Below are 27,184 nucleotides of genomic sequence, written 5' to 3'. Positions count from 1 at the left end.
TTTTTTCCCCATGCACTAAGCACACTTAGACACAATGAAAATTTGGTTGTTTTTGTTTTTTTTTTAATTTTTACAAATATCTGAAAGCATCACTGAGCAGACAGTGACACAAGTAAGATATTCCAGCAGTGACAGGCACCCAATGAATGGCATTGTCCTGAATTCAGTTCCAGGTTCTCTTGGGATCAAGAGTGAAAGAGAAACAAAATTTACTAGAAAAAAAGCCTGGTGCTGATGGCAGAAGAACTCCCTCACTTGGCCAAAAAATAATTTGATATCCTACACAAATCTAAATATTAATGAAGATTAGAGGCAAATATCCACGTGGGTTAATACCAGTAAGCCCCTTTGCCCCCTCTCCAAATTTAACCGGTGGGATGAGGAAGGAATTACAGCTGCCTAGAGGCAGAGCCCATTCCTGTAACTGAATCACCACAGATGGAGCAGAGGCATGGGGACAAAATCTGGCTACTGGATTAAAAACTTCATAGTGAGGACAAACAATACTAGTGGAGGGAGTTCAAAGATCCTCACTCTTATCTTCTGCTGGTCAGCAACGCTGGTTCTAGGAATCTTCAGCTTCTTTCATTTCTTGCCTTTGGGTAGGAGACTGTCACTGAAAGGGAGACAGAAGGGAGTCATCAGTACAAGTCACCAGAAAGGACAAGCAAAGCTGTACCAGCTCCTCAATATGGATTCTGAGGTATGGGTCACACCCAAAGGATCTGGACTTCCAAGTCCTTCCTCTTAGGCAGGTGGATTTTTTTCCAAAGCCCCTTAAATCTTCCAGAACAAATATAACAGAATCTGGTCAGAGGTGAGGAAAAAGGATGTTATAATCAGAGATCACAGAGAAAAGAAACCAACTCTGGTGTCCCTTCTCAGTTCTGAGAAATCTAAGCTTTTAGCTGGATCCTGTTAGCTCAGTTGGCACTGCGTTTTTCAGTAAACACTGGACAGATCAGGCAAGGCCACCAAACTCCTGACAGCTCTGAAAGCAGGAGATGGGGTGTTCTCACATGAATTGGAAAGCTTTTGGAGAATAAAAAAAGCATCTTCCCTAGAGATCATCAGCCCAAACCACCACAGATTCCCAAGATATCTTCCTGCCTCCTTGCAGCCCTGTTTGTCATAACCACAGGATGCCCTGTACATGTAGTAGCTCAGAGAAGGCTCCACTGTTACTGCTGCCTTTCCCATGCAAGGCTCCCTATGAGGCACACATGGAGCTCCAATTACTGCACACTCCATGTACATATTTGTGTGGTTCCCTTCAAGGAAAGCTTCAAGTTTCACATCACAGATGGGAATTGAGGTGGAGACTGGAATAAACTTGCTGGGGCCAAAATGGCCCATGCCAGAAACATGCCAGTCACCAGGAAACAGCAACACCCTGGTTCCAGTACTAACAAAAGGATCAAAACATGCAGTGCCTTACCTTCCTCTGTGTCAGCAGACGCAGTAAGGGGTGGAGGGTGGGAAAGAAAAAAAAACAAGAGTAAATTGATGAGATTAAACAAAAATCCCCATTCCCATAGTAGGAGAGGCTGCTCCCTACTTGGCTATATCCTCTGACATTGGGGTCCTCTCAGAAAAGTTCCTGAGAGAGCTCCAGAAAGGGGAGCAGCTTCGCAGGTAGGGTGCAGATAAAGCCAGGCACCCAGCCCCTTTACCTGGTGAAGGCCTCATCCTGCAGGTTCAGTACCAAGTTATCTGCTGTGAGATACACACGGTTTTGTGAGGCAGCAATCTGAAAAGAAATACATTACAGACATGGCATCAAGGACTAAAAATGCACATGGAGAACAGCACTAGGAACCCTTCTCCCCCTTCAGATACAGCACTCTTGTTAATTACTTAAGACCTCATTTAAATGAATGCAATTCCCCAAAACAACTCCCTACTTCCTGAGTTCCCATCCCAGAGCCATCAGACTTTCTAATAGAAGTGTTCATTCTCTCTCTGTCACAAAGACCTTTGATCCCACATTTATATGTCCCCCTTTCTCAGCTGCAGGTAACCAGAAACTTTTGGTGGCTGCAGCAGAGGGTGGGTGATGGAATCTGATGTGGATCTGGCCATGTCATATGAAGGGCATGAACTCTGAGCTTCACATCTAATTGCAGATCCTTGCTAAATCTTAAGCTCTACTTGAGCAGAGAAGGGCTGGGCAGGAACAAAGATCAGGACAGGGCAGATCACATTCGCCTTAAATTCATCATGTGGCCACTGGGCTGGGGGGACACAAGGACTGCAAAAGGACAAAGGGAATTCTGTGCCCAAATGCTCACCGTTTTTGAGATGTTTTGAGCAGCTCGGATCTTACGTAGCTTGATGTAGCCTGGATTCCTGCTGAGAGCTTCCCCAAGGTACAAGGGAACCAAAGTTAAGGAAAATCCCACAAACAGAAGCCGCTTACCCTCAAGGAATTCTTCTTAAACCATATTAAAGAACATCTCAGTGGGTAAAAAGCAATCTCTTTCCCAGTAACATGAGCCTTTGGGTAGGCATATTTTCACCTGCCCAGATAAGAACTTTATGGATTATGGTCACACACAGAGCCAATGACAGTTAAACTTTACAACAAGGAGCGCAGGCCCATGGCCTGTAACCTCAGACAAACCTCGTTCCAGTCGACTGCAGGAAGGGAAAAAAGAACAGTGACCTACTTGAGCTATCAAGAGATCACAGTCTCCTAAGCATGAGCCCAGTCTGACAGATTCCCAGCACTGCCAAGCTCACAAGCCACATCCCACAAAATCTCCTGAAGCAGGATATCATCTTGGCAGCTGTCGCTTCCCCCTCGGCCTGAACTATCTTCTGCTTCTGCTCCTGCTTGGCCTTCTCCACCAGGAACTGGGCACGCTGTGCCTCCTGCTGGGCTGCAGGGAGAAGGGACACAGGCATTGGAAACACATTGTGTCTTCCATCAGAACCTGACAGCTGAGACCAGGGGCTCTGCTTCCCAAAGAACCAGTAACATTCTGGGAACACATCCAAGTACAAAACATACCTGAGAGCACTTTACCTTCTCTTGAGTAAAACCCACAGCACCCAGACCCTTCACACGTACCCCCCCCAGTGAGTGACAGAGTCCAGTCTGAAGAGGAACCTTAGTTTTGGGAACTCAGTCCCTCCTGTGGTCTATCCCATTAGCTAAGGCTTTCTGGTAACACTTGCAAAATAAACCTGTTCAGCTCTGTTACTAGGAGGCTTAGAGATTTGTAACCCTGTGCCTGAACTTACACAGTGACACAGCAGTGACACACTAGCCCAAATTCCACCTCCTTGTTTAATAGCTCAGTGAAAAGGCAAAGGCAATCCACCCTTTTCAGGCACCAGTGGAACTCACCCACTTGCTTAGCCTCCACAGCAGCTGTGTATTCACGGCTGAAACTGAGCTCTGTGATAGCCACATCATCCAGGATGAGGCTGAAATCCTTGGCTCTCTCTGTCAGCTCTCTCCTAATGAGCAGAGACACCTGAAACACACACACAGCAACAAGAGTAGTACCAAGCACAGGGTGCTCTCACTTCCTGAGCACACCAAAAGCAAAGCACAACTGCTCTTCACAGTGCTGGGAGAGACATTCCCTAACCCCAGCTCCAAACCATGGACATCAACACTACCTCTGAGTAACATATCCACAGCCACAAAAAGCATTTTCAAAACTCTATTACAGCTCATTTATAGTTACTACTAAACTGTTCTATGCAAGTAACACTGTGAAAGTAAAAAACCTTGAATGCATCTTTTGCTTTCACATCCTGCTACATCCAGTTCCATAGTTCCCAGTTTTGGCAATAAGCATTTCTTTATCCACCCTGGATTTGCCACTGTTTTCAGGCTGTGCTTTCATAACTGTACTCCAACACAAAAAATTAAATGACCACATAATTTTTTTTAACCTGTATCACATCTCTTAATACAGTAGCTACTTGTCTCGTGCAGCTACTCCACTTTTTTTGGCTGCTTTGGGCGGGTGTTGCTGTTAGATACTTTGATTTATTCTACTCTTACTTCCCAGCACCTTTTTCAGGCAGCCTGACAAGCCCTGCACCAAATATTGACTTAAACAGAAACTATTGCTACAGTATCACATGCTTGGCCAGTCGAGCATTTGCTTTTACTTTTACTGCAGCAGCTTCTGAGCAGAACTCTAAAGAGTGGCAGAAATCTTTCCTGAGGGAACTGTGAGTGCACAACTACATGAAATCACTGGGTTTTTTTCTATCAATCCCTTCAATACCACATCACTTTATCATAACGAGCACTGGAAGGATACATGACAAGGAGACAAATGTAATTCAGTTTGTTCCAAATTTCAGAGATCAAAGAATGATTCTTATCTGAGATCACAGATGCTTAACCTTAGCCTTTGTTCCAGCACAGCTGAAACCCTCACAGATATTCTTTGCTGTCCCATCCTCTCCATGCATTCTCTTTCTACATGAAGATCAACAAATCCCTCCAGTGCACTCCATGTGGATGAGCACAAAAAGCCAAAGCTCCTCACCAGGAGATGCAGATCATTTCTTACAACAAAACCTAAGGACACTCAGTTCTACTCTTTGGATCTTTTGACATGGATGAGAGATATAGTCTCTGATAGCTGAGAGATGATTTGTATTTCATCCAACAACTCTTCCTCTTCAACACCCTCCTGGTCCTGCAGGACCTCCTCTAAAACCTTTTACAAGACCAGCACCCCCTCTCTGCACCAGCTGCTATGGGAGATGAGAACTCTCAGAATCCCTGGCAATCAAACTATTACAACACAAACTTTCACAACAGGCGTTTTTAAGCTAGATGTTTCTAATATTTTGCAACACTCCCCCAGAGAACATCTAAGTCCTTTTCTAATCAGTGCCTGCAGGGAGGGTGCTGAGGCAACTGAGCCAGGCTCTTCTCAGTGATGTCAAACAATAAAACTAGAGGCAATGAGCAGAAACCAGAACACAGGAAGCTCCACCTGAATATGAGGAATAGCTTCTTTACTGTGCAGGTAACTTTATTGTAACAGGCTACCCAAAGAGTTTGTGGAGTCTCCCTCACGAGAGACATTCCAGGACCACCTGCAATCCTGTGCCATGTGCTCTGGAATGACCTTGCTTGAGCAGGGAGGCTGGACCAGATGACCCACTGTGGTCCCTTCCAACCTGACCCTTTCTGTGACTGGGAACAGAAGTTATTTGTGACCTTCTGAAGCATCCATCACTGACAAGTTAGTGCTTTGTTAACTGCTCATTCCCACTGTTTTTCAGATCTTTCAAACTGTTTAATTTGCTCTGACAGTCATTCCAAGGTCTGTATTTTAAAAGGCAGTTCCACAGACACCTGTGAATCATGAAGCAAACCAGCTCTCCCTCCCCTAGTGTTACATTCTGGTGCAGTTCTGCACTCTGCGCACCAACAAACCCAGTTTACTCCTGGGAAGCTGCCAACACAGTCCTTGTGCCTGAACTGGAATCAAACTGTACGTGGGACATGCTTCCCATGTGGATACACTCCCCAGCTGAGCACAGTCACCCTTCCCTCCCCTGCCAGGAGGCTCCCCCCCACCCAGCAGCTCCAACCCGAGGCTGCCGGGCCGGGCTCACCTGGGCCCTCTGCGTGATGAGCTGCGAGGCGTTGAACTTGGCCACGACGCTCTTGAGCACCTCGTTGACGATGGAGGGCAGCACTCGCTCCTCGTAGTCCAGCCCCAGGCGCTGGTACATGCTGGGCAGCTCGGCCGCGTTGGGCCGCGTCAGCACCCGCAGCGAGATGTTCACCATCTGCAGGTCTGCGGGCACAGCGGGGTCAGGGCTGGGGGCAGAGGGAGAGCCCCTCAGCCGCGATGGGACAAGGAGCAGGCGGCACCCTTAGGGAGAGGGGCGCTCTGGTTGGAAATTAGAAGGAAATCTTTTACAGAGGGGGTGGTGAAGCACTAGCACGGGTTGTGCAGGGAAGCAGTGGATGGCCCAGCTCTGGAGCCGTTCATGACCAGGTCGGACGGGGCTTTGAGCAACCTAGTCTGGTGCAAGGTGTTGCTATCCGCGGCAGGGGATTGTGACTAAACGATTTTTTAGGTCTATTCCAAGCCCTTAACAGCCCATAATTGTCTGAGGAGCGCCTGCACTACGGCGAAATTCCTGTCCCGTGCCTCCCCCCTCGTGGCCCCTGTGCCTCACCTTTGGAACCGGTGGGGGAGGAGATTTTCCGCGGCCGCGCTCGGATGTCGTAGATGATGGGATACTGGAACCAGGGGATCCTGCGGGAGTGGAGGCGCGTTAGGGGCGAGGGCCCCGCCGGGCCCGGGAGGGGGCCGGGGGGGCCGGGCCCTACCTGAAGTGCAGCCCCTCGGCCAGGATGGTGTCCTGCTGCACGCCGCCGATGCGGTTGAAGAAGATGGCGCGCTGGCCGCCCTCCACTGCGGGGAGAGAGCGGAGGCTTGGTCAGCGCGGGCGGCGGGAGTAAAGGCTCTGAGGGGTTGTGGGGGGACTCCACTCACCAATGAAGACAGACTCTCGCACGCCATAGGCCAGGGCACCGGCGCCCAGTAGCAGCTTAAGCGCGGTGCCGACGCCGCGGGGCCCGGTCGGCAGCCGCCCCGCCAGGTCCTTCAGGTTCTGCGCCATGGCCGCCCCGCCGCCGCCCCCGCCGGGAAGGACACCGGAAGGAGCGACCGCCGTGCCACTCCGGCGGGAAACCGCGGCGCCGGGAGCGCCCCTGCTGCCCCTTCCCGCCCCCAGCACTCGCCTTCCGGCGCGGCGGCCGAGGCGCTCCGGAAGCGGGTCCGGCCGGAGCCAGATAGAGGGCGCGCCCCGGCGCCATCTTGGGTGGCCGCGGCGGGAAGGGCGGGGCCGGGGCGGGGCCGGCGGGGCCGCGTGACAAAATGGCGGCGCCCAGGCGGGCACGTGGGGACGCGCGGGAGGAGGATGAGGATGAAGAAGAGCGCTCGATGGGCGGCAAGCGGCCCCGCGGGCAGCGGCGGCTCCTGGTCGTGCTGGAGGGGGCGAGTCTGGAGACCGTGAAGGTGCGGGTGGCGGGAGATCAGGGCGGGTCCGCCCGGGCCCGGGATGCTCTCGCTCCCCGCTGATCTCTCCGCGCTTTGCCCATAGGTGGGGAAGACGTTCGAGCTGCTCAATTGCGACAAACACAAGGCGCTGCTGCTGCGGAACGGCCGGGACCCCGGGGAGGTGCGGCCCGACATCACCCACCAGGTACCCGCGGGGTGCGGCGCGCCTGTGGCGGCCCGGGCTGCTCGGGGTACCCGGCACGGCGGCTCGGGGCTACCGTCCCTCGGGTTTGCGGGTCCGCTTGGGCCCCTGGAGCCTGGGGGCGAGTTTGGCCTCCTCTGCTACGCTGGTGGGTTTTGGGTTGAGTCGCTGTTGGAGTCTGGGCTTGATTTCTTAGCGTTATAGCGTTACATCTTATAGCGGGATGAGCTTTCAGCATCGGTTTCTTCTGCATTTGTGGGGGCTAACCGTCAATTTTCCCTAGAATTCTCTCTCCTGTGCCTTTCTATTTCCACTACTGTGCTTTTGGCTTTCAGAGCCTCCTGATGCTGATGGACAGCCCCCTGAATCGGGCTGGGCTCCTGCAGGTTTATATCCACACCAGGAAGAATGTTCTCATTGAAGTCAATCCCCAAACCAGAATCCCAAGAACTTTTGATCGATTCTGTGGGCTTATGGGTAAGCAATTCAAATCCTACACCAGCTATGGAATAATGCAGGAAGGTGGTCTGGACTGGGGGAACTTCAGGAAAAGTCAGAAACTGGCACCGACCTTAAAATGTCAAAGTGAGAAAAGAGCACAGAAGTGAAAGCATCTCTCTGGGATGTTCCAGGATGCATACCTCAGCTGTGTGCTCCCTAGCACAGTGGTAGTGCCTGCAGGAGGCTGTGCTGTCAGTAAAATAACTTTCTACAGACTGTGATGGGAACTCTAAAGGTGGGCTTTTTGGGTAGCTCAGCTCAGGCACAGCATGGGATTCGTGCAGCAAATCACCATGCAGCTTACGTGATTTTTTTTCCTTGTTTTCTCTTTGCCAGTTCAGCTGCTGCATAAGCTCAGTGTTAGAGCAGCTGATGGGCCTCAGAAACTGCTGAAGGTAAATACTCTGTAACTGTTCACAGCTAATGTTGCAACATTCTAATGGCAGTGCAGGAGGGATTCCTTTTCGGGAGAGGTGTTTTTGTTGGTTTTGGTTTTTTTTTTGGTTTTTTTTTTGGTTTGTTTTTTTTTTTTTTTGGGGGGGTTTTTTGTTGTTGTTGTGGTGTGGTTGCTATTCTCTCCCGTCCTGTCCTTGCTGGGGATGCTGGTTTCAGGGGGGCTCTCCCACATGCAACCTGGCTAGGAGCTGCTGCTGCAGGAAGGAACCCCCAAACACACCTGTCCTTGGAGCTGAGGGATCTGTTTCCTCGCCTGAGCCTGACTGCCACACCTGGGTATTGACAGCTTTTGGGTAGAGATTTCAAAAAGGTGGAGAGAGGTGGAAATGAAGATATAATTAACTTGAATGGCTTCTGCAGTCACAGAGAGGAAGACTGGATTAACCACAGGGACAAAGGATTTATCATGATACTGAATTCCTTGGATGAAGAACTGCCCTTGGTGCTGGAAATGCCAGAAAAGCAGCAGCCTGAGGAAGCTGATGGTGATGTCACCTTGGCAGAGAAAGCTTGGCCCTAGCCAGTGCACCTGCCTGAGAACATGGTCAGCAGGCAGGTCAGCAAGACTCCAGAAGCAAAGAACTAACCATGACTTAAATGTGTGTTGTAACTTTCTTGTGGAAAATCCGGATTCTCCAAAGAAAGAGAGTGGTTTTAAATCCCAGCAGCAGCCTGCTTGCCAGCCAAGATGAGACAGAGTTGCCTAAAGGGGACTATAGGTCCTCCATGCCATCCCTCTGTGCCTGTTTCAAGAGCATCTTCCAGCTACACAGAGACTGGCAACACCTGCACACACCTGCTGGGGTTTGTTCTGTCCCTGTGCCTGGGGATCCTGACCCTGCTGCCCAATGAGTCCTTCATGGTTTCTTTGCAGGAGAAGGTGGTGTTTGGGATGCTCCTCTGGGAGCAGTGCTGTGCCTCAGCTTCTCCTGGCTATTCCATATTGCCTACTGTCACTTGGAGAAGGTCTTGTGGACTTTTTTGATTTTGAATTATTCAGGAATTGCACTGCTGCTCATGGGGAGCTCTGCTACTCGTTCTACTGCTCCCCACAGCCAAGGCTCATCTACCTCTACATCACCTGTATCCTGGGCATATCCCAACCCATCTGGGACTGATTTTGCCCAAGGACCTGGGTGTACTTGGTGGGTAATCAGGGGGACAGGGAAACCAGGATGTGTACCCCAAGGGGATTTGATTTTTGGCCGAGGGCAGTCTGTGATGTTGAATTGTGTACACAATGTTGGTTGTGGAATGACAGCACCACCAAGGACGATGAGGATGGACTGCTCCAGATGCACCAGTCATGAGCCCCTGACGCAGCCTGCAACCAGCTGATGAATTTTCTGTTTGTCTGTTGCTTTTAGCAAACAATGCATCTAGCTATGTGTCAGGGTCTGTTACCTCTACACCTCTGCACTAATTTTCTGCTTTCTGTAGGTGATTAAAAACCCAGTGACTGACCATCTGCCCGTGGGCTGTATGAAGATTGGCACCTCTTTTGCAGCGTCACAGGTGTCAGATCTGCGTGAGCTGGTTCCTGCAGCAGAGCCAGTTGTCATCGTGGTAGGAGCTTTTGCCCATGGCTCAGTAAGTGTGTGTATGCCTTACCTGGGCTTGTGAAAAGGTTTCAGTCTTAGAGTTCTGAGTATGGAGGTTTTATCTGCCCTTTTTTGGCTTGGTTTCCCCTCCACCCAGCCCCCCATTTTTCCCTGTGTGCTTGTCAAAAAAAGGCCCAAAACTGCAACACGTGGGACTGTTGTCCCTCCCAAGTGAAGGCTGGCAGTTTCCCTGCTGAGGAAATACTGTGCCTCTGTAGTTGTTAGTGTTGGAATTTGGAAGGGATCTCTGGAGATTATCCAGTCCAACTCCCTGCCAAGGCAGGGTCACCTGGAGCAGGTGACAGAGGAACACGTCTAGGTGGATTTTGAATGTCTCCAGAGAGGAAGACTCCACAACCTCCCTGGGCAGCATGTTCAGTGCTCTGCCACCCTCAAAATAAAGAAGTTCCTCCTCATGTTGTGATGAAACTTCTTCTGTTTTAGTTTATGGCCACTGCTCCTTGCCCTGTCCCTGGGCACCAGAGGAAAGAGTCTGGCACCATCCTCTAGGCACCCACCCTTGAGATATTTATGTGCATTAATGAGATCCCCTCAGTCTTCTCTTCCTTTAGCAAAACAGGCCCTGCAGTCTCTCCTCATAAAGATGGTTCCATGTCCCAATAATCTGTCTAGCCTCTGCTGGACCCTCTCCAGTGGCTCCTTGTCTTTCTTGCACTAATGGAGATGAGGCTCAGTGAAAACTTTTTGCAACTTGTTTTTTTCTTTTTTTTTTTTTCTATTTCCCCCCCTCTTCTCCAGGTCAATGTTGACTATACAGAAAAGATGGTCTCCATCAGCAACTATCCCCTTTCTGCTGCCCTGACGTGTGCTAAAATTACTACTGCCTTTGAGGAAGTGTGGGGAATAGTCTGAGCTTCTGCTGCTACTGCTGTCATGATGGACTTGTATACAGTGACTTCACATTCTGAAAGGGCTCTTTGACTTGGGTGTGGACTTGGTGCAGCTTTGGGCTCTTGGAAAACACTTCAACTTTGTCCTTGTAGCTTCTGAAGCAATGAGACTTCAAAAGGACTGCCCCACTGACCCTTTTTCCTCCTATTAAAGGTACCTTTTTTGAGTAAAAAGCGCTTGTGAATTTTACTTTCTCATTTTTCATATGTGGGCAGGCTCGATCCCCTTATAGCAGGGACTTGGCCTGAATTTGTCACACAGAAGTGGAATTCTTAGCTGTGCCCTGCTCACCCTGGTGTCACTTGGTCCTGTAGAATCGCCTTGCTTGGCGGCATGTGACAGTTCACACTCCCACACCGAGGCACCCGAGAGGAAAGGAGCTGAAGCTGATGTTAAAAAGACCAGGAGCAATTTTTATCTTAGATGACAAACGTAGAAAAGTCAGAAGGTGGCTCCAATCCAACGCAGCACCTGCCGTGAGTGTGGTACAATCATCTGGTGTCAGCGGAGAGACGAGCGCCGGCCGCGGGGCGGCAGAGATAAGGCAACGGACAGAAGGTGGAGGGGCTCAAGGAGGCTCGCTCACATCCCCTCCTTTCAGGTCTCTGACCCTGTGCTTTCTCCTTCCCCCTCCTTGCGTTGAGAAATAGTCATACTTCAACACAGCAAACTTGGCAGGTGATGCTTTGCTTCCGGAGTGTCAAATCAACTCCTACGAATGCACAGGTGGTACAATCTGAAAAACAGAGGTGCCCTATATTTGCTTTGGTTGATACCATGCTTGCCTTTCACCTTGGGCTGCAGCATTGCTGCCCCACTTTACCTCCTGGTCTCTACCTCATACAGCCTCACCTTTTGGCAGTTATTCTGCTCTTTTTAGCTTTTCTTTCCGTGGCACGATTAATCTGCGAATGTAAGGCAACACCAGCAGTAAGGTGAAGAACAACACGTGGCCGAAGAAATAAATAGACCTGTACACCTGTAAAGAGAAAGGCAGAGTTGGGGATCAGCAACCAGCTTTGAGCCAAGAACACGGGAGGGGATGGAGGGAACAGAGTTGACCACGTGGTTTTTGGTTTCTAAATACCTTCATCCATTTGTCCCAGGTGAAAAGGCAGAATGGCACCAGGGAGTAACCCATGAACATCCAGTGGTTAGTCTGCTGCAGCACGTAGAAGATAGGCCTCAAGACAGTGATGGAGGCCAAAGTGCTTAGGGCAGGACTGTCCCGAACAAGGTTCATGGCCTAATTTAAAGAGAAAAACCAGAATTCTCAACAGTTGGATGTCCTGTGGCTGTAGATGCAGGCTCTGGGGCCAAAGTTCTCCATCCAGCTGTGTAAAATGTGTTTGAATAAGAAGATAGTCTAAAAAAGTAGCTAAATCCCCTGTCCTGGCCAAAGTTTTAATTAAGAAAATACATTTTAATAAGGAATATTGTTCCTGCAGTACTAGGAGATTTAACAGAGGCATTCAGCTCATGTGTTTGTCCTCCAATCTTTCCAGCTGCCAAGCACTTCAGCTGCCCTCTGCTCATTTGCCAAGTTTTCCAGTTCTCTCCCTGTCAGCTTCTGCAATATATTTATGGTTTGCTCACGCAGAAGGCAGCAACCTACTAAACTCTTGAGAATAAAACCCTGCCATGCTTGAAAACCAATTCCAGAGTGAGCAGCCATTTTTCATATTTGATACAAGTAAAGCCTTCAGCATGGCACTTTCCAGAACCCGGGGCAGAGGCTAACACAGGCACCCCCGTTCTGGTAAGTCAGACAAAAAGCACACCTGTCTTTCCACGATGACTATCAGCAACTCCATCTGAAAGCACACCAGGTAGCCTGAGTGCAGCCCATGCCAGATGGCCAGGAAGAACAGGGCCAGTGCCTGTGACAGCAGTTTGTTGCCCAGGAACTTCAGGCGCTTGAAGATGTAGCTAGAGTGGAAAAGAAACAAAGTGCTTCCAGGTTATCCTTCTCCCTCCCCTGCTGTGTCAGGGATGAAGGGCCTAGGGGACCCAATGCTTTGCACACCCTGTGGTAGCAGGAACAGCATGACCAGGGCACCACCTACATCCAAACAGTCTTAAAGAAATCCCAGCTATAAGGGGGAGAAGGGGGTCAGTACATACTATTTGGCTCTGGGTCCCAGCAAGCGCTGAACCAAAACCCATCGAGTTTGGAGTGGGGAGCACCAGGAGCCATGATGCAGGAAGCAGCTGTCAGAGCAGCTCTATGGCAGGCTCTGCTGCCATCATCTGCTTGCTCTTATTAATGAACTGCCCTTCCAGGTGAATTAATAGATCTCTCTGACCCAGTACCCCAATAACCTGTTTCTAAGGGCACAGCAGCAAAACATGAGAAAAGGTGCACAAACTGAAAACTGGATTCTTCCTCTAGTGCTCCTGCTTAGCCTAGGGTCTTGGTTCTGCTGGCAGAACCGAATTGACGCATTATAGAAGGAGAATTGTGTCCTGCTCACCGGGCCACCCAAGCATTGGTGTTGATGTTGAAAGAAGCAATGGTCCCTGTGAACAAAGGTGTTGTCTCATACAGCCAGACCTTCATGTTGGCACAGGCATTCCACAAAGGCTTTCCATTCTGGTCTTTCCCATTGTACCCCAGACCAACAAGGATGCAGACACCTTCCTATCAAAAAATGCACATGAAAGATAAGATGAAAATATTGCTCTCTTTTTGCTGGAGAAGCAGAGCTGAGGAAATGCAGACTCTCACTGTGTTGAGAGCATCACTACAGATGGAACAAATGGATTAAAAACTGCCTTTTAGTTAGCTAGCCTTTGCTAACTTAAAGCAAGCAGAACTGACCTGCACTGACCTCCAGATATTTGGATTTCTTCCACTTAGTGCTAAGTCCAAGAGGCTTGGACCTTTATTCATTTGTCTTTTGCTTCTGGAACAACATCTAGACTCACCGTAACAAGCCAGCAAGTTACGTATTTGTAGAGTATAATTTTGCCCCAGATCAATATGTAACCACAACGGAACCAGAAAGGCTTCTCCTGCAGAGATAAGAGTGAAACAGAGTAAAAATAAAACCTGGAGTTGAGTAGCCATAATGACACAAGGTATTTCATCACTGTCTTTTGTTTTAATCTGTGTTAAGACATACGGACTGGGCTGCCAGGCTTATGCAAACTTACACATCATTCTTTTTCCTTTGGTAATATTTGGCTGTATTGAAATAGGTAGAGTTGGGAAGACTCTGGGATTAGCATAATCAAAATGCTTGCTGATAATCTGCCAGTAGGAATTATTTGTTAGGAGCTTTCCAAGAACGTCAAAGATTATGGTAAGCCTTATGAGTTACTCTAGTGAAATTCTTTGCACATAATAGTTAAATGGAAAGTCATTAAAAGGTCAAAATAAAATATGTACATTATGTTTCCAAAACCAACAGTAGCATTTAGGATCAATTATCTGTTTGTAAAAGTTTTCGTTTCAGTTCTGCTCAACAGATTCCTGTTCTGCATCAGGTGGAATCATCACAACACGCAGTAAAGCCAAACTAGCTGTGGAAAATCTTATCACTAGTTGCCAATGTATTTTCAAATTGAGGCAAAAATAAAAACAAAGAAATAAAAAAACAATTCCACTCTTGTAGATCCAGTGCCCACCAGAGAAGTGGAATTCTTCCACACCCCACAAGGCCAAGTGAATACATACCATATAGTCATCTGAGGTGAGGTACTCGTCAGAGATGTACGGGCTTGACAAGGTGTAGGTTACTAGAAACAAGAGACCCAGGCTCAGGCGCTTGAGAGCAGGCACGAAACTGAGAAAGAAAAATACCAAGGTCAAAGAAATACCTTGGAAAGAGACCATCAAACTCACAGTTTTAAAAACAGAGGTGAAGAGGAGGAGGTGGGGGAGACAGCAATAGGGAGTCACCACATTCCACTGCAGCAGCTGCCTCCATTTGGAAGCTGGGATGCAAGCATCACCAGGCTGGAACTGAGTCTGTACTAAAGATGTCAAATGGTTGTTGATGTTTGTGCCCTGGAACATGCTGGGACATTAAGCAGAGTTACGAGAGACTTTTGAAAGACTGCCTTGTCTCATAAATCACTCCTGGCCAGAGTAGTTCTGTGTCCAGGTAAGAAGCAGTCTGCTGCAGGGAACGTGGAGGAGTCGGCATTCTAGGATCGTAGGAAGGGGAGAAGCCAAGCAGCTTTGTATTACCTATTGGGTCTCTGGCCTGGAACGTCAGTCATCTCACCCCTTGCCAGTTTCTGATAGTCTGTCATGGAGAACTGAGGCCCAACCATGAAGGCACCATAGAAATAGGAGAATCCTGAGACCTCCAGCAAGGTAGGAACTCCCCGAACAGCAAATCGCCGCTGCTCAGGGGTCAGGAACTCCTGCACCAAAGGGAGTGGCATTAACATCATCCCAGGGGTTTCATCCAGCTCTGGATATTATGTCCTCACCCTGCCTCCTTACTGGTTTCAGTTCTTGCTCCCCATGGACATGGAACTTTACACTTTGTACTTCATGTCCATTCCTCTCCCCAGACCTCTCTATGCCCACTCCCTCTGAACAGCAACAAGATCCAATGGTTGAGACCAGTTGCACAGGTCTCTATTCCCAAATAAGCTCCCAACATGGAAGGGATCCACTGACATGCATCCCTGGTAGCAGAGTAGGCATAGTAGGAGCACTGCAGTACCTGACCTATTCCAGTCCCTGACTGCAATTCCATGTACTCTCCCAAGACCTTATTGTGCTACAATTCCTACTTCTTGATGCCAAAATTGTTTTTAAATACTTGAAACTTCAGCTCAGAAGTTTCATCTTGACCTCATTTTCCTGCAGTCAGCAGTGATTCCATGGATGCTACAGACTTGGTCAGGCCTCAAACAGGAGATGGGGAATGCAGGTACTTGGAGCAGGATTGAGGGACTGTAGCATGTGTAGTGCCCTCTCCCACACACTGTGCTGTGTAACTTCTCTGTTTCTCTGAGCTAAAAACAGGGTCCTAACAAATGGTAAAGGGCAACCATTGACAAGGACAAGGTAAGACTAATCAAAGGAAAGGAAGATGGGAACTTAGATCCAGTACTGATTGTCTGCAAGTTAAAGGTATGCTACCCACAAGACACAGAGCATCAGGGATTGGGAATCTAAAGCAATAGATTTGGGGGAAGGAGATAGTGGGAAATTTGGAAGGGTGCAGAGTAATATTCTGACATAACTGGAACAACTTCTGTCCATCTCTAATCACTACTGCCTCTGTTCCAAATTATTTTGTTCCAGTCTAGAATTCAGTGCCCTCAAACACTCCCAGAGGCTCCCCTCTCAGCTGTGGCTTTTACCTAACAATGCAGCTTGCTAACTCACATCCTTTGAACATGATTTTCTGATCTCTAGCTCACTGGGACAGCATGGAATGATGGAGAAATGGTGTCTAACTCACCGGATCTTTTCCTCCATCATAGTAATCAATGGCCAGACCTAGAGGTGAGAAACAGTGAAAACTTGAAGCCCTGGGATGGGCACAGCTTGCAGAGTGCAAGAGAGAGAAGAGAGGTGTCACTCACCAATCAACTTAAGTGTCAAGACACAATGTGGCATTGTCCACTTGATGTCATAATGCTCTGTGGCTGTGAAGTAATATCCAGCCATAAGGTATGTCTGAAAGAAACCATTGTTTGGGTTATTCAAACTAATTCCTCCAGCTGGTTTTGATCTGCCTCCACTTTTCCACCCACAGTTGCTACTGAAGTGCTAAACTGAACAGAGGCCTCCCTTCTACAAACCCAGGGACTAAAAAAAAGAGGGTTTACCATCTGAAAGAGAAAGGTGGTGATAACGGCAGTGATTGTGCGACCCATTAGTCTCAGGATCAGGAACTGGATTAGGACACATATCAGGGAATGAAAAAACTGCGTCCCTGTGGGCAGGAAAAACAAAGAGCGATGAGAAATAGAAATTACATGTATAGGTCCTCCCAAATTACAGCATGCCCCAGGCCAGGCAGCTCTCTCTTCCCAACCTCATCTTACCAAAATTGAAGTAAGCAATTGAGAGTCCTGTGAACACGTTGTAGAGGTGAATGAGGTAGGTCTCCTTCTGGAAGAGGAAATAGCGCTGGAACAAGGCAAAAGGATATCCTGAGAGAAAAAAAAAAAAGGAAGAGTTGTAAGTAAGTTTAGAAAAGTATTTGTCATGAACCAAAGTATAGCTTTTCTGAACATGTACTTTACATCACACATTATCAACACAGAGCATGGTGTTAATTCCTGATACTGCATTTGCATCTTGGGAGACAGACTCCAGATGAATTCCTCTGTACAGAAGAAAATACTTTAACAGGAACAAAATTATAGCAAAACTGACATTGAAGTGTAAAAAATTACAGGATTACACTTTCTGGCCTCATTCAATACATGAGATGGATAATGCTGAAATACATGAATCACACTTTAGCCTGTGATTCATTTCCAAATTATGTGACAAACACAATGAACATGGCAAGAAGCTAGATTAAAAAAAAAAAAAAAAAAGAGGGAGGGGGAAGGGAAAAACTTTATGGTTAATACCATTACAATGTCCAAAAAACCTCAGTCCTACTCCCACCTCAATGAGTTCTTTCAGCTTTAATTTCAGATCTCCTTAGGTGACCTCCAGTAAGATACTCTCGCTTTTCTAACTCTGCAACTTTGGATTTGCATCTGATTTGTGAACTACTGGGTACACAAAGCTGTAACTAAAATCCACTGGTACTATGCATGTGGTATTTTTGGATAAAAAAAAAATCAGTCAGAAGCATTTCATATGGAGCAGCTAAGAAAAGTGGAAGGGGTTTTTTCCTTGCATTTTCTGTGAGGTAACTCCTAGTCTAAGTTAGGAATGCCTCCAGATTATTCATCTGTGGCTGGAGTGAGAAGTAAATATTTGTGAAGCACTCTGGTAATACAGTGAGAAGCGTCACACAGAACACCACAATTCAATTAAATTCTGTTGTCTAGGTGAGTTTCATGAAGCATGCAATAAGCACTGCCACATAGCAGACAGTAAATATAATAAGTCTTAATACACTGTGTCACAGGAAGTGTTGCAATTTGCTTTTCTAAAGGCATGTGCACAAGGCGCTGAACTGGGATACAAGAAGCCACTTTAATTCTGGCATCTTGTAACTTTATTGCTCTGCTTTGCAAGCCTGTGTGCTCTCTTACCCAGCTCAGAAAAAGGGCATACCACAACACTGGCATCCCCACTACTTATCGTCCTGGCTGAGATCAGGAGCAGTGGATGGAGCTCTGCTACCTGCACTAATGGAGCAGCAGTAGCAGGAGGTGGTCATGTTTTATAGGGAGCAGTAATAAAAGGTGATGAAATGCACATTCTGCCGAGAAGTGTATGATGGATGGAAGGCTTCCAATAAGCAAGGCCAAGTCTAGTCACTACTGTGAGAGGAAATGAGAAACTCTGTCACGTTATTTAAATACATGTCTGGCAGACTGCAGACTGGCAGTACTCACAGGCTGGAGCCATTTTAAGGCCCTCTCCAACCCCACAAATCCCTTGTAGTTGGGCACTTTGGGGCTCTTTTCTAGATCCTTTTGGGCTCATGTTCTGCTGCATCCAGATGTGTACCTGCTGCCTCCTGAAACCAAGCTGCTGCTCCCCATTTCCTCAGCCTCCTTGCCACCCCTCTTTTGGTTTTCCCTGCCTCCTTGTTGCTGTTCCTTCCTCCTTTTGTGTCCCACGCCACAGGCTGCTTTCTGGCCAGCCCCACATACCACGGCTCTCTGCTCCCAGAGCCTGGCAACCTCCCTTCTGCACATCCAGCCTGCTCTCCCTTCCTAAACAGCAGCTCCAAACTCCCCTACAAAATGCCTTACCCAGGCCATCCCTCTCCTTTCCCGGTCTTCCATGCTTTTTACACAGCCCACTTCTGTCCCGTTCCACCCCCACTGCTGGACTGAACACCAGCTGAGGGGGAAAGAGGGAATTGGCAAAGAGAGTTCATCACACGGGCTCCTGGGGATACAGGAGTAACCCAAAGAATAAGAGCAATTCACATGATTAAGAAAAAAAAAAAAAAGTAGTATTTTCTACTGGCCTTTTACTCAGAAACATACAAATGGGGATTCTTTGTTCATGAGCCAATCTTCCTGCTGAAGTTTAAAAAACATAGGAAGAGCTGCTTTGAGAAATGGAAAGTGGTAAAAAATATGAAGTTTTATTAGATCAAAAGTTTAAAGGTTGAGATTTAGTGTGGAAAAACATTTCCCCCTTCTGAGCAAAGGGGAGGAAAATCAGAAATACAGGCAAAGCACAATTGACCGCTGTTCATCAACATGCATGGTTTAAAACCTTCCTTTTAAAGAGTCTCCCACTCTCTTAAAAACCACTAATATTTTGCAAATCAGTAAATTTCTACAATTTTTTTCCCTCTAGCCATTTCTATAGACACAATTAAAGTATGACTGAATACTATAATGTAACCAGTGTTCCTACTCTTTCTGAGACCTGTCTCATTTGTCAGCTGTGCTCCTTTTTAGCTCTACCCAGGAGATCGTGTCATGGTTTGGGTAATGCTGCTCTGAAGGAAAAAGAATGATGAACCCTTGCAAATAGAGAGTTACTAATAGTACACACTGCATCCATGGTTTTAGAAGCTATAAACTTTAACCCTGGTCTTGCACTACGTGGCTGCTGTTCCAGTCCAAAAGTCACAACATCAGCCTAAATTCTTCTGATATCTAGAGTAGCTTGTCAGTACTCTGGACTGCAGTTTACCTACAGTTTTGTTGCATGGGGTAATTTTCTCAGTTTTACAACTGGGCCAGTTGCATGCTGCTGATACAAACTTTAACCCCCAAATGGCAGTGGATAGCAATGGTCATTCTGAAGTGGCCTGTGCCCTTCTGAACACTGATAAACTATCTATTAAACAACTAACAATTCCTGCTGATAACAACACCAGTACTCCTGCCCTACTACCATGTCCCTGAAGCAGCCTGAATTAGCAGAGCAGCTTTTGGAGCTATGGTTGCCTTCTGGCAAGCTGGATGGCACCTTTGGATATGCCAGCAGCAGGAAACGCTGCGCTGCTTTGCTTCTGCCATTCAGAGCAACAGGACAAGAGTCCCTGCTCCTTGCTGCCAAGAGGCTCTGCCCAGCAGCTCCCACTCTGCCAAATTCCCTTTTCACAGCTCCCCAAGCAGAGTGGATGAAGCAGAGTGGGAAAGTGGTTGTAAGACTCCTGGAGAAAACAGCAGGGAACCTCTGATCCAAACTCATTCTTCCCTATGCACCACGGAGCTGAAAAACAGCTTGCACACAGAACTGGGTTTTCCCTCTAGACACACCTTCTATAGAATGGAATTAGCAATTGAGATGATTTTTATTTTTTTACTTCACAGGAACAAGAGGATGATCTCTGGTTAAGAGAACCATGGAGATGGAAGGAAAGGACAAGCTCAGCTTCTTGGCCATGGCCATTTGGGAGAGTAATGGGCCACTGCACAAAGCCCAGCTTGTCTACAGATACAAGAATCTAACTGAGCAAAAGAAGTTAAATCATCAAGAAGGTGGATTAGGCAGGAAAAAAGTTCTACCAATCCCAAGCAAAAATAGTGCTGTCAAGTTTGCCATCTTCTGGACTGGGTGATTAAGATGCCTCTCTTTTTCCAGAGATAAAGCTGCAAATAAGAACAGCAGAAAAAGATTCTTTTTATCTCTGCTCCCTTTATTTCCCCTTTGATGTGCTCTATCTCATCTTCAAACTTTCCTCTTCTCCCTTTTTTGCTGAACATTTAACTCCTCCTTTGTTAACATCCAACAGGGCAGTTGTCTCCATTTTTTATAAGAATGCTAAAACTAAAAGGAATGGGACAACAGGGGAAAAAAGTGTTGAAATATCAGCCTTACCTAATATTTTAACTCCAAAGTTATTCCTTTCTGTTTCTAACACTGCAGAAGTGCCACACCTTGTTAAACACTGGGTGCATAAACATGAGTATTTTAATTCAGCTCAGGAGTTTACCCTGAAAGTCCACTTATGGTGCTTTAGTTTGCATAACAAAACTGTCTGAAAGCATGTGAACAGGGCTCTCTTCACATGAAACTGAACTGAAAACACACTGTGACAGGGCTGGTTTTATGGCAGGATATTGCTGCCTCTTAAAACTTTTCCCATCCCTTACCCATCAGAATCAGTTGCTCACAGGCCCTTGCAGTGAGGTTCCTGCTTGGCTGACCAGCTGGGAACTTGATTTGGGATAAGCCAGCAGCTTTGGGTGACCACAAGAAGAATTTCACTGAGCCTAAAAATCTTCAGGCTGCAGGGAGCATGAAGCAGAGCATGTAAAAAAATTGATGAGAGGTAGAAGAGGAGGAGATAAGACAACTTGCAAGTGAAGCAGTAGGCTTCTGGCACCCATTGGGTAAGAATGTGTTACTTTCTGCAGGTCCCTGCTATGTCCATGGAATGAAAGAACACTTTCCCAGTGCTTTTCCTGGCAGGTCTGGGCAAACCAGCAGGGTCATTTCTGGCTCAGGGCTGTAAACAGCATGTTGGCTCCCCTCCATATTATGGAGGTAGCTCACAAGGCACTGTGTAATATTATGGTAAGATAAATAGCTTTAATTCTTTGGGATCATACTGCCGTGCAAGAAACACGAGCAACATAAAGTATTAAATACACAGTGCCATAAGGCCTCCTGCACCCTGGCTATGCTTTGAGCAGTGACAGCAGGAAAGAAATGTGTTCCCTCTCATGTGAGGACAGGAGAAGCAGCACAGAAACCCTGTTATCTCCTTCACACCACTGGAGCAGCTCCAGTGGGAACACTGGGACCTACTGAAGAGTACAAGCTGGAGTTCATCTCTCAAAGACATTTTCATATGATTGACAGACATTAGTATAGTGACATATCACTATTTTTATTGTGGCAGGGTCCTGAACTGTGCTCCAGGTATTCCTGCTGCTGGTACTGCTGCCAAATTGCAGATTACTTTCTTCAAAGGTTGTCTATGCAAATTTTTACGTGGGGGAAGTCTGCAGTAAGTTCTTCATCTTGTACAATCCAGGTAAGGGACTCTATTCTAGCTGTAGTCTCTACTTCAAAATTGCAGCATGCATAAACCTGTCTCTGATTTAAATACAAAACTGTGACTAAAATCCCCATAATTTGCTCAGCAATGTGCTGTTACTTGTTCACTGAAACAACTTGGTGCTCTTTAAGACTACTCTAGTCTTAGTTCTTGAATGTTCTTTCTCCTTCTCTTGTTCTCTCCTGTATTTAATTTTTTTTTCAGTCATGTCAGAATGCCAACAGTTTTAAATGACCTCTTTTGGTTATTTCAGATCATAACTAAGCAAACACTTATCCTGAATCAAGAGAGTAAATTCAGACTATTTTTTCAACAATAACTCAGCTTTCTTCAGAAATCAATGTAAGAAGTTGGAAAGTCCTTTGCGATTCTTCCTCTTTTTCAGAAGACTATTTTTAATCGTTTGTGGTGATCCTCTGAAAGTGAAACCCTAGAAACTGTTGTCACAGTAAAACTGCACAGTGTAGATGGGAAACTGCATCACAGAGGAAGAAATAAGCAACGACTTTTTAGTCCATCTTTGGAACTATGCTTCACCCTCATGGCCTTGTCCTGAAATAATTCAGCAGTATTAACTGCAGCCAACAAAAATAGTTTTCTTCCTGAATCTATGTAAACACCTGAAATGGAGGAAGTGAAGGAAAAGCCATACTTAACGTCCTAATGCCATTTCCAGCTTTTAGAAATGCCTTTCATTTATACCCCATGCCATCCTCTGAAGTGGTCATCAGCACTAGCTGCATTACCAATGAGATTAAAAGGATTGTAAACTAAGCTGCAATTAAATGAACATTTCTTTGTGCGGGGCTAAGGAACTCCTCTCATTCTCTTCTCATGTTGCTCTGGAGTGGTGTTTGGCCCTTCCTTTTAAAGTCATGGTACAGGTATGCTTTCCCACCCAGTGCTCACCCATCCATTAAGCAGGAGAGCTGGAGTCAGTCCCCTCTGCCTGAGTGGTTCAACCTACATGACCTGCAGGAGTGCCAAACTGCAGGCAAAGCTGTTTTGCATGCCCTGAAGCTTTCTGTCTGAAGTTATGCCTGCCACTGCATCTAATTAAAAGATACCGAGCTAGGGAGAAAGGACAGGGAAAAGTGCAGCTCCAGCCTCCTGGTTTGGTTTATCCATTTGAGGCATGCAGGGGAGAGATATGAGCGGTCTTCTGGACCCAGCTCCCCAGAATTTTAATACAAATTCTAAAGATCCCACTGAGACTATGTAAAACAGATAGTGGCCTGCCTCGGGAAGGGACACTGTGGCATCCCAGTGGCTCACTGTCGACACTGCACACGGAACATTTGTAACAGCACACAGAAGTCTCACACTTCCTTAATCTGCTGACTGCAGCAGGCAGCTCTTATCATCATCAGGACAATAATTATCTGCTGTTTATTTCAAAGAACTGGTGCTGCACACCCACAAGATGCTCAGCAGGAAACACCCTCCCGAATGTCGTGTCCCCAACTTACTGCTGGCAAGAAGCAACTCGGAGAGTACGATGGTGGTGCATTCTGCAGAGCCATCTCTGCTGCTGTGGCTGCCTCCACACACACTTTCTAGGACCTTTTCTGCATCAGCACTCGTTAGACTGGTCCCTTGGTTGATCCGGGTGACTAACCTCGCAGTGAGCTATCTGCCTTTTCTGGTTTAGGTTTCTGCCAAACAAGTAAATTCAATCAGAGCGCAATTAAAGGACCAGAGAGAGACGTGGGAGAAAGGAAAGCAGGACTTTTCTTGTTCGGAGGTGGGGAGCTGCTAAGACTAATTAATGCTGACTTGTGTGCATGTCCTGTGTGTTTCCTATTACTTCATTTTTTTTCTTTGTAGAAGTTTGGTTGAACAAACTTCTATGTTGAGTTCTAAACGATAGCCAGTGCAGTCTCCTGTACTGACCTTTGATAGGAAGATTGTTTGGCTCAGTTTGATCTCACACATAATAAACTAAATCAGGCAGGAATAAGGCTGGTGCAGACCACAGTTATGAAGTGACACAGTTTTTCTTGCTTGCATTTCCTTTAAAAATATTATACTTCTAGTTAGCCAAAGCGACTTTATTGTGATAGATGACACAGTAGTGGCTGTATCACTTCAAATACACTTTCAGGTTCAGAGGAAAGCTTGTATTTCTTTCCTGCTAGGTGACTACACCACCAAATGCTTTCACAACCCAAAGTTTCCCTGAGCATCTGCAGAGATTTACACAGATAGCATGTATACACACACTTGAATTAATGTTTTGGGAGCTACAACCTCCCCCTCAATCGCCAGCCCACATCACAACTCCAGCCCTGCCTTAACCATTTCGCATGGAACTCAAGTCTCTCGTGTTTACATAAGCGCAGGCACCCTGTGTTTTGCAACACGCTTCGCGCTGCAGGTGGAGCGCAGGACATCAACCCAGTTCTGCTGGCACGGAGCTGGAAGGTTTTGCCAGCCTGCCCGGTAGTGCCCCGATGACACGCCTCTCCCGCACGGTGCCATCACCGCCGCACACACGGGTGATGTCCCCGGACAGCGACGTCCCTGCACTCGGAAGGGGCAGCACCTGAGGGGCTGCGGAGACTCCCGAGCGGACACCCCTCCGGACACCCGCTCACGGGCCACGGGATGCACTCGCATCACCGGGCACTCACGGGACAATCCCAAATAAAGTTCCTGCGCCCGGGACACGGACCCAAATCGGGGTCTTTCGCAGGCTCCTCCTTGCCCCGCGTCCACAGGCGGCCTGCCAGGACCGCACCCCGACCTCCCGCGGGGAAACCGAGCAGGGTCCCCTGCGCGCCGGGCGGGCGGGGGGCTGGCGGGGCGGCCGCAGCGGGGCACTTCACGGGCTGCCCGGGCGGGACGGGCGGTGCCGCTGCCCGGGGGATCTCGCCCGCCGGCTCGGCGCGCACACGTGGCCTGGCGCGGCGGCGCTGGCACAGGTGCGGCTCCGCGCGGGCGAAGTGATGCCCAGTCCCGGCCCCCGAGTAGCGCGGCACGGCAGCGGCGGCGACGGGGTCGCCCGTTCCCCTGGCGGGCGCGGAGCCCCGCCCGGAGCGCCAGTCCCGTCTCCCCCCGCCCTGCCTTACCCATGAGGATGGAGAGGATGAGGCGCAGCGCCTGCTCCGAGGAGCCCAGGGCCTCGGCCAGCCGCGCCAGGCTCCAGCCGGACCCCGCCACCGCCATCTTCGCCGCCGGCCGCCCCTCCGGCCGGTCGCGCCCCGAACCCGGCAGCGGCACCAGCCACCGCGGCCCCCGCACCGCGCGCGGCCCCCTGCGCGCCCATTGGCTGCGGCGCGCCCGGCCCCGCCCCGCCGCGCCTGCCATTGGGCAGCGGTGGCAGCGGGGCAGGGCCCTGCGCGCACTAAGGCAAAGGTTACCCGCGAGTGGGCGGTGACGCGGGCTGGCCCCGCCGGTCAATGATTGGGGGAACGCCGGCCGGGGGCGGGGCCGGGGGCCCGGCGGGGCGGGGCCGGGAGGGCGGGGCGGGGCGCGGCTCCCGATTGGCTGCGGCGGGACAGGAGAGCGGCGGGGCGGGCCGGGGGTTATTCGCGGACACGAGGCGCGCGCGGGGAGGGCGGGAGCGGCAGGGGCGCGTGGGCCGTGCGCGGGGCCCTCAGCCAAGGTCTGGGTCTGGGTCTGGGTCTGGGTGTGAGCTGAGCCCGGCTCTAGGTCTGGATGTGAGCCCGAGCCCGGCTCTGGGTCTGGGTGTAAGCCTGAGCCTAGCTCCGGGTCCTGGTGTAAGCCTGAGCCCAGCTCTGAGTCCAGCTCTGCTGCTTGGCTCTGGCTCCCTGGGTACTGGCTGTGGCTTTGGCCCTGACCTCAGTCGTGGCCTTGGCCACAGCCCCGTCCCTGGTCTTGGCCTCAGCCTCAGTCTCAGCTTCAGCGCTGCCGGAGCTCCCCCGGCACTGCCAGGTCCCAGTGCCCCAGGGGCTCCCACAGGACATATCCCCACTCCTTGGCTCCCGTGGCCCAGCGGGACCTGCTTCCCTCACGGGCCTTATGGCAGCAGCTGTGCTGTGCCCCGCGCCAGTGGCACCCAGCTCAGTGTGCCACTGCAGCAGGCACCGTGTCAGTGGTGGCCATAAACCAAACCCCATAAAGTTCCACCTCCATGACTGAGAACTTCCTTACACTGAGGGTGGCAGAGTGCTGAACATGCTGCCCAGGGAAGATGTGGAGTCTCCTTCTCTGGAGACCTTCAAAGCCTGCATGGATGCATTCCTGTGTCACCTGCTCTAGGTGACCCTGCCTTGGCAGGGAGGCTGGACTGGATAACCAGAGGTTCCTCCCAACCCTACCAATTCTGGGATTCTGTGGCTCTCTGGTTGCTCAGGAGCTGGGCCCACACAGACTCCCCATAAGTCAGCTGCTGGATGGCCTTTTCTTAGGTGTGTCCCCTCATGCAGCTGTCCATGTGTGCACCCCACGTTCTCCCCAGCTGAAGTGTCAGGTGCAACGGATGTGATCCTCTTCCCTTGCTTGTGTTACCATTTTCCTGCTGGGTCACTTGGGTGCACAAATTCAGCTGAGGGACAAACACAGGCTTGCACAAAGGTTCACATGAAAAGAGACCTCTGGAGTTCTCTGATCCAAACTGCAGCTCACAAGCAGGACTCAAGGCTGGAGCCATTTGCTCACGGCAGTGCCTGGGTAATTGCTGTGCATTTTCATGGTTGGAAAGCTCCCAGCCTTTCTGGGCTCCTGAACCAGTGCTGAATCATCCTCTTTATCCTGGTCCATCCTCCTTATCACCACCCTTTAGGTAGCAGCACCAGCACCTGCTAGATGCCATTTCTTATCAAATCTGACTGGGAAAGGCACTGACTGGCAGCATGGCCACAAAGACCTCATTTACTCAGGAGACCAGGCTAAAGACCTTGCTTCTCTTTGCCCTTCTCTTTTCCAGGCTAAACAAATCCAGATTTCTCAATAAAAAAGGTCTAGTCACCTATCCACTGGGCTCTTTCCCTTTGGTTCAGGCTCTCTTGCACTGGGGCGTGAGGAAGTGTGTGAAGAAGGGGAGAGCTTGGCCTTCTCCTCCAGAAGTCCCCTGAAGGCAGAGTAAGGTGCAGAGTGGCAGGCCAAGATGAATAGCAAGGGTTTAAAAACCCTCCTGGGTAGCTGACTCAGTCAGGTTAGACTCTCCAAACAGGTTGCTCTATTTGTCCACCCTAGTAGTGGACAAATTTGCCAAAATTTCTGCAAAGTCTGAGAACTGGCTTTTCAAGGCATGTCTGTCTCTCATTTCCACATTCAGTTGTGTGTTTATGGTGTTTAGGCCCCTTTCCTAAGTAAATCAGTTCTATGTGAGCGTGACAGCTGTCTGACCCTGCTAAGGCACGTTTGACAAGAAGTGATCTGCTTAGTCCGGTAATTTACTGTTGTCAGAGAAGAGTTTCAGAAGCAGCATCTGTTCCTGAGATTGCCCAACAATTTCCATTGCAA

General features: G+C 48.9%; 3 protein-coding genes across 3 annotated transcripts; 1 reads left to right on the top strand and 2 right to left on the bottom strand.

Moving 5' to 3' along the window:
* Positions 1 to 46: 46 nt before the first annotated feature.
* On the bottom strand, positions 47 to 6,630 carry PHB2 (prohibitin 2). Its single transcript, XM_071433129.1, has 8 exons — positions 6,495 to 6,630; positions 6,329 to 6,413; positions 6,175 to 6,254; positions 5,602 to 5,786; positions 3,353 to 3,482; positions 2,779 to 2,882; positions 2,292 to 2,369; positions 47 to 1,750 (listed from the first exon to the last, which is right to left on the bottom strand). The coding sequence occupies exons 1-8, from the start codon at positions 6,619 to 6,621 to the stop codon at positions 1,670 to 1,672; spliced, it is 870 nt and encodes a 289-aa protein (XP_071289230.1). The 5' UTR covers positions 6,622 to 6,630; the 3' UTR covers positions 47 to 1,669.
* Positions 6,631 to 6,839: 209 nt separating this feature from the next.
* EMG1 (EMG1 N1-specific pseudouridine methyltransferase) lies at positions 6,840 to 10,848 on the top strand. Its single transcript, XM_071433130.1, has 6 exons — positions 6,840 to 7,019; positions 7,105 to 7,206; positions 7,539 to 7,680; positions 8,041 to 8,099; positions 9,601 to 9,750; positions 10,521 to 10,848. The coding sequence occupies exons 1-6, from the start codon at positions 6,879 to 6,881 to the stop codon at positions 10,632 to 10,634; spliced, it is 708 nt and encodes a 235-aa protein (XP_071289231.1). The 5' UTR covers positions 6,840 to 6,878; the 3' UTR covers positions 10,635 to 10,848.
* Positions 10,849 to 11,065: 217 nt separating this feature from the next.
* Positions 11,066 to 25,022, bottom strand: LPCAT3 (lysophosphatidylcholine acyltransferase 3). The gene is given in 14 exon segments (XM_071433128.1): positions 11,066 to 11,409; positions 11,526 to 11,652; positions 11,761 to 11,919; positions 12,455 to 12,602; positions 13,148 to 13,314; positions 13,602 to 13,688; positions 14,353 to 14,461; positions 14,869 to 15,047; positions 16,103 to 16,140; positions 16,227 to 16,320; positions 16,473 to 16,579; positions 16,692 to 16,799; positions 24,826 to 24,979; positions 24,981 to 25,022. Coding segments are annotated over 13 exon segments (1,509 nt in total). The 3' UTR covers positions 11,066 to 11,409; positions 11,526 to 11,535.
* Between the last annotated feature and the right edge of the window lie 2,162 nt (positions 25,023 to 27,184).

The sequence above is a fragment of the Agelaius tricolor genome, unplaced genomic scaffold (genome assembly GCF_023055355.1).
Source record: "Agelaius tricolor isolate 1412-34295 unplaced genomic scaffold, bAgeTri1.0.p SCAF_9, whole genome shotgun sequence".
Lineage (NCBI taxonomy): Eukaryota > Metazoa > Chordata > Aves > Passeriformes > Icteridae > Agelaius > Agelaius tricolor.
This window is presented reverse-complemented; position numbering and strand designations above follow the sequence as displayed.

Excerpts from the sequence above, each read along its gene's own strand:
- PHB2 (XM_071433129.1), bottom strand. The coding sequence starts at position 6,621 with ATGGCGCAGAACCTGAAGGACCTGGCGGGGCGGCTGCCGACCGGGCCC. Across the intron at positions 5,787-6,174 it reads CTCCCCCACCGGTTCCAAAG|ACCTGCAGATGGTGAACATC; the intron begins GTGAGGCACAGG and ends CTGTGCCCGCAG. Across the intron at positions 2,883-3,352 it reads TGTGGAGGCTAAGCAAGTGG|CCCAGCAGGAGGCACAGCGT; the intron begins GTGAGTTCCACT and ends TTCTCCCTGCAG.
- EMG1 (XM_071433130.1), top strand. The coding sequence starts at position 6,879 with ATGGCGGCGCCCAGGCGGGCACGTGGGGACGCGCGGGAGGAGGATGAG. Across the intron at positions 7,207-7,538 it reads GGCCCGACATCACCCACCAG|AGCCTCCTGATGCTGATGGA; the intron begins GTACCCGCGGGG and ends TTTGGCTTTCAG. Across the intron at positions 9,751-10,520 it reads GAGCTTTTGCCCATGGCTCA|GTCAATGTTGACTATACAGA; the intron begins GTAAGTGTGTGT and ends CCTCTTCTCCAG.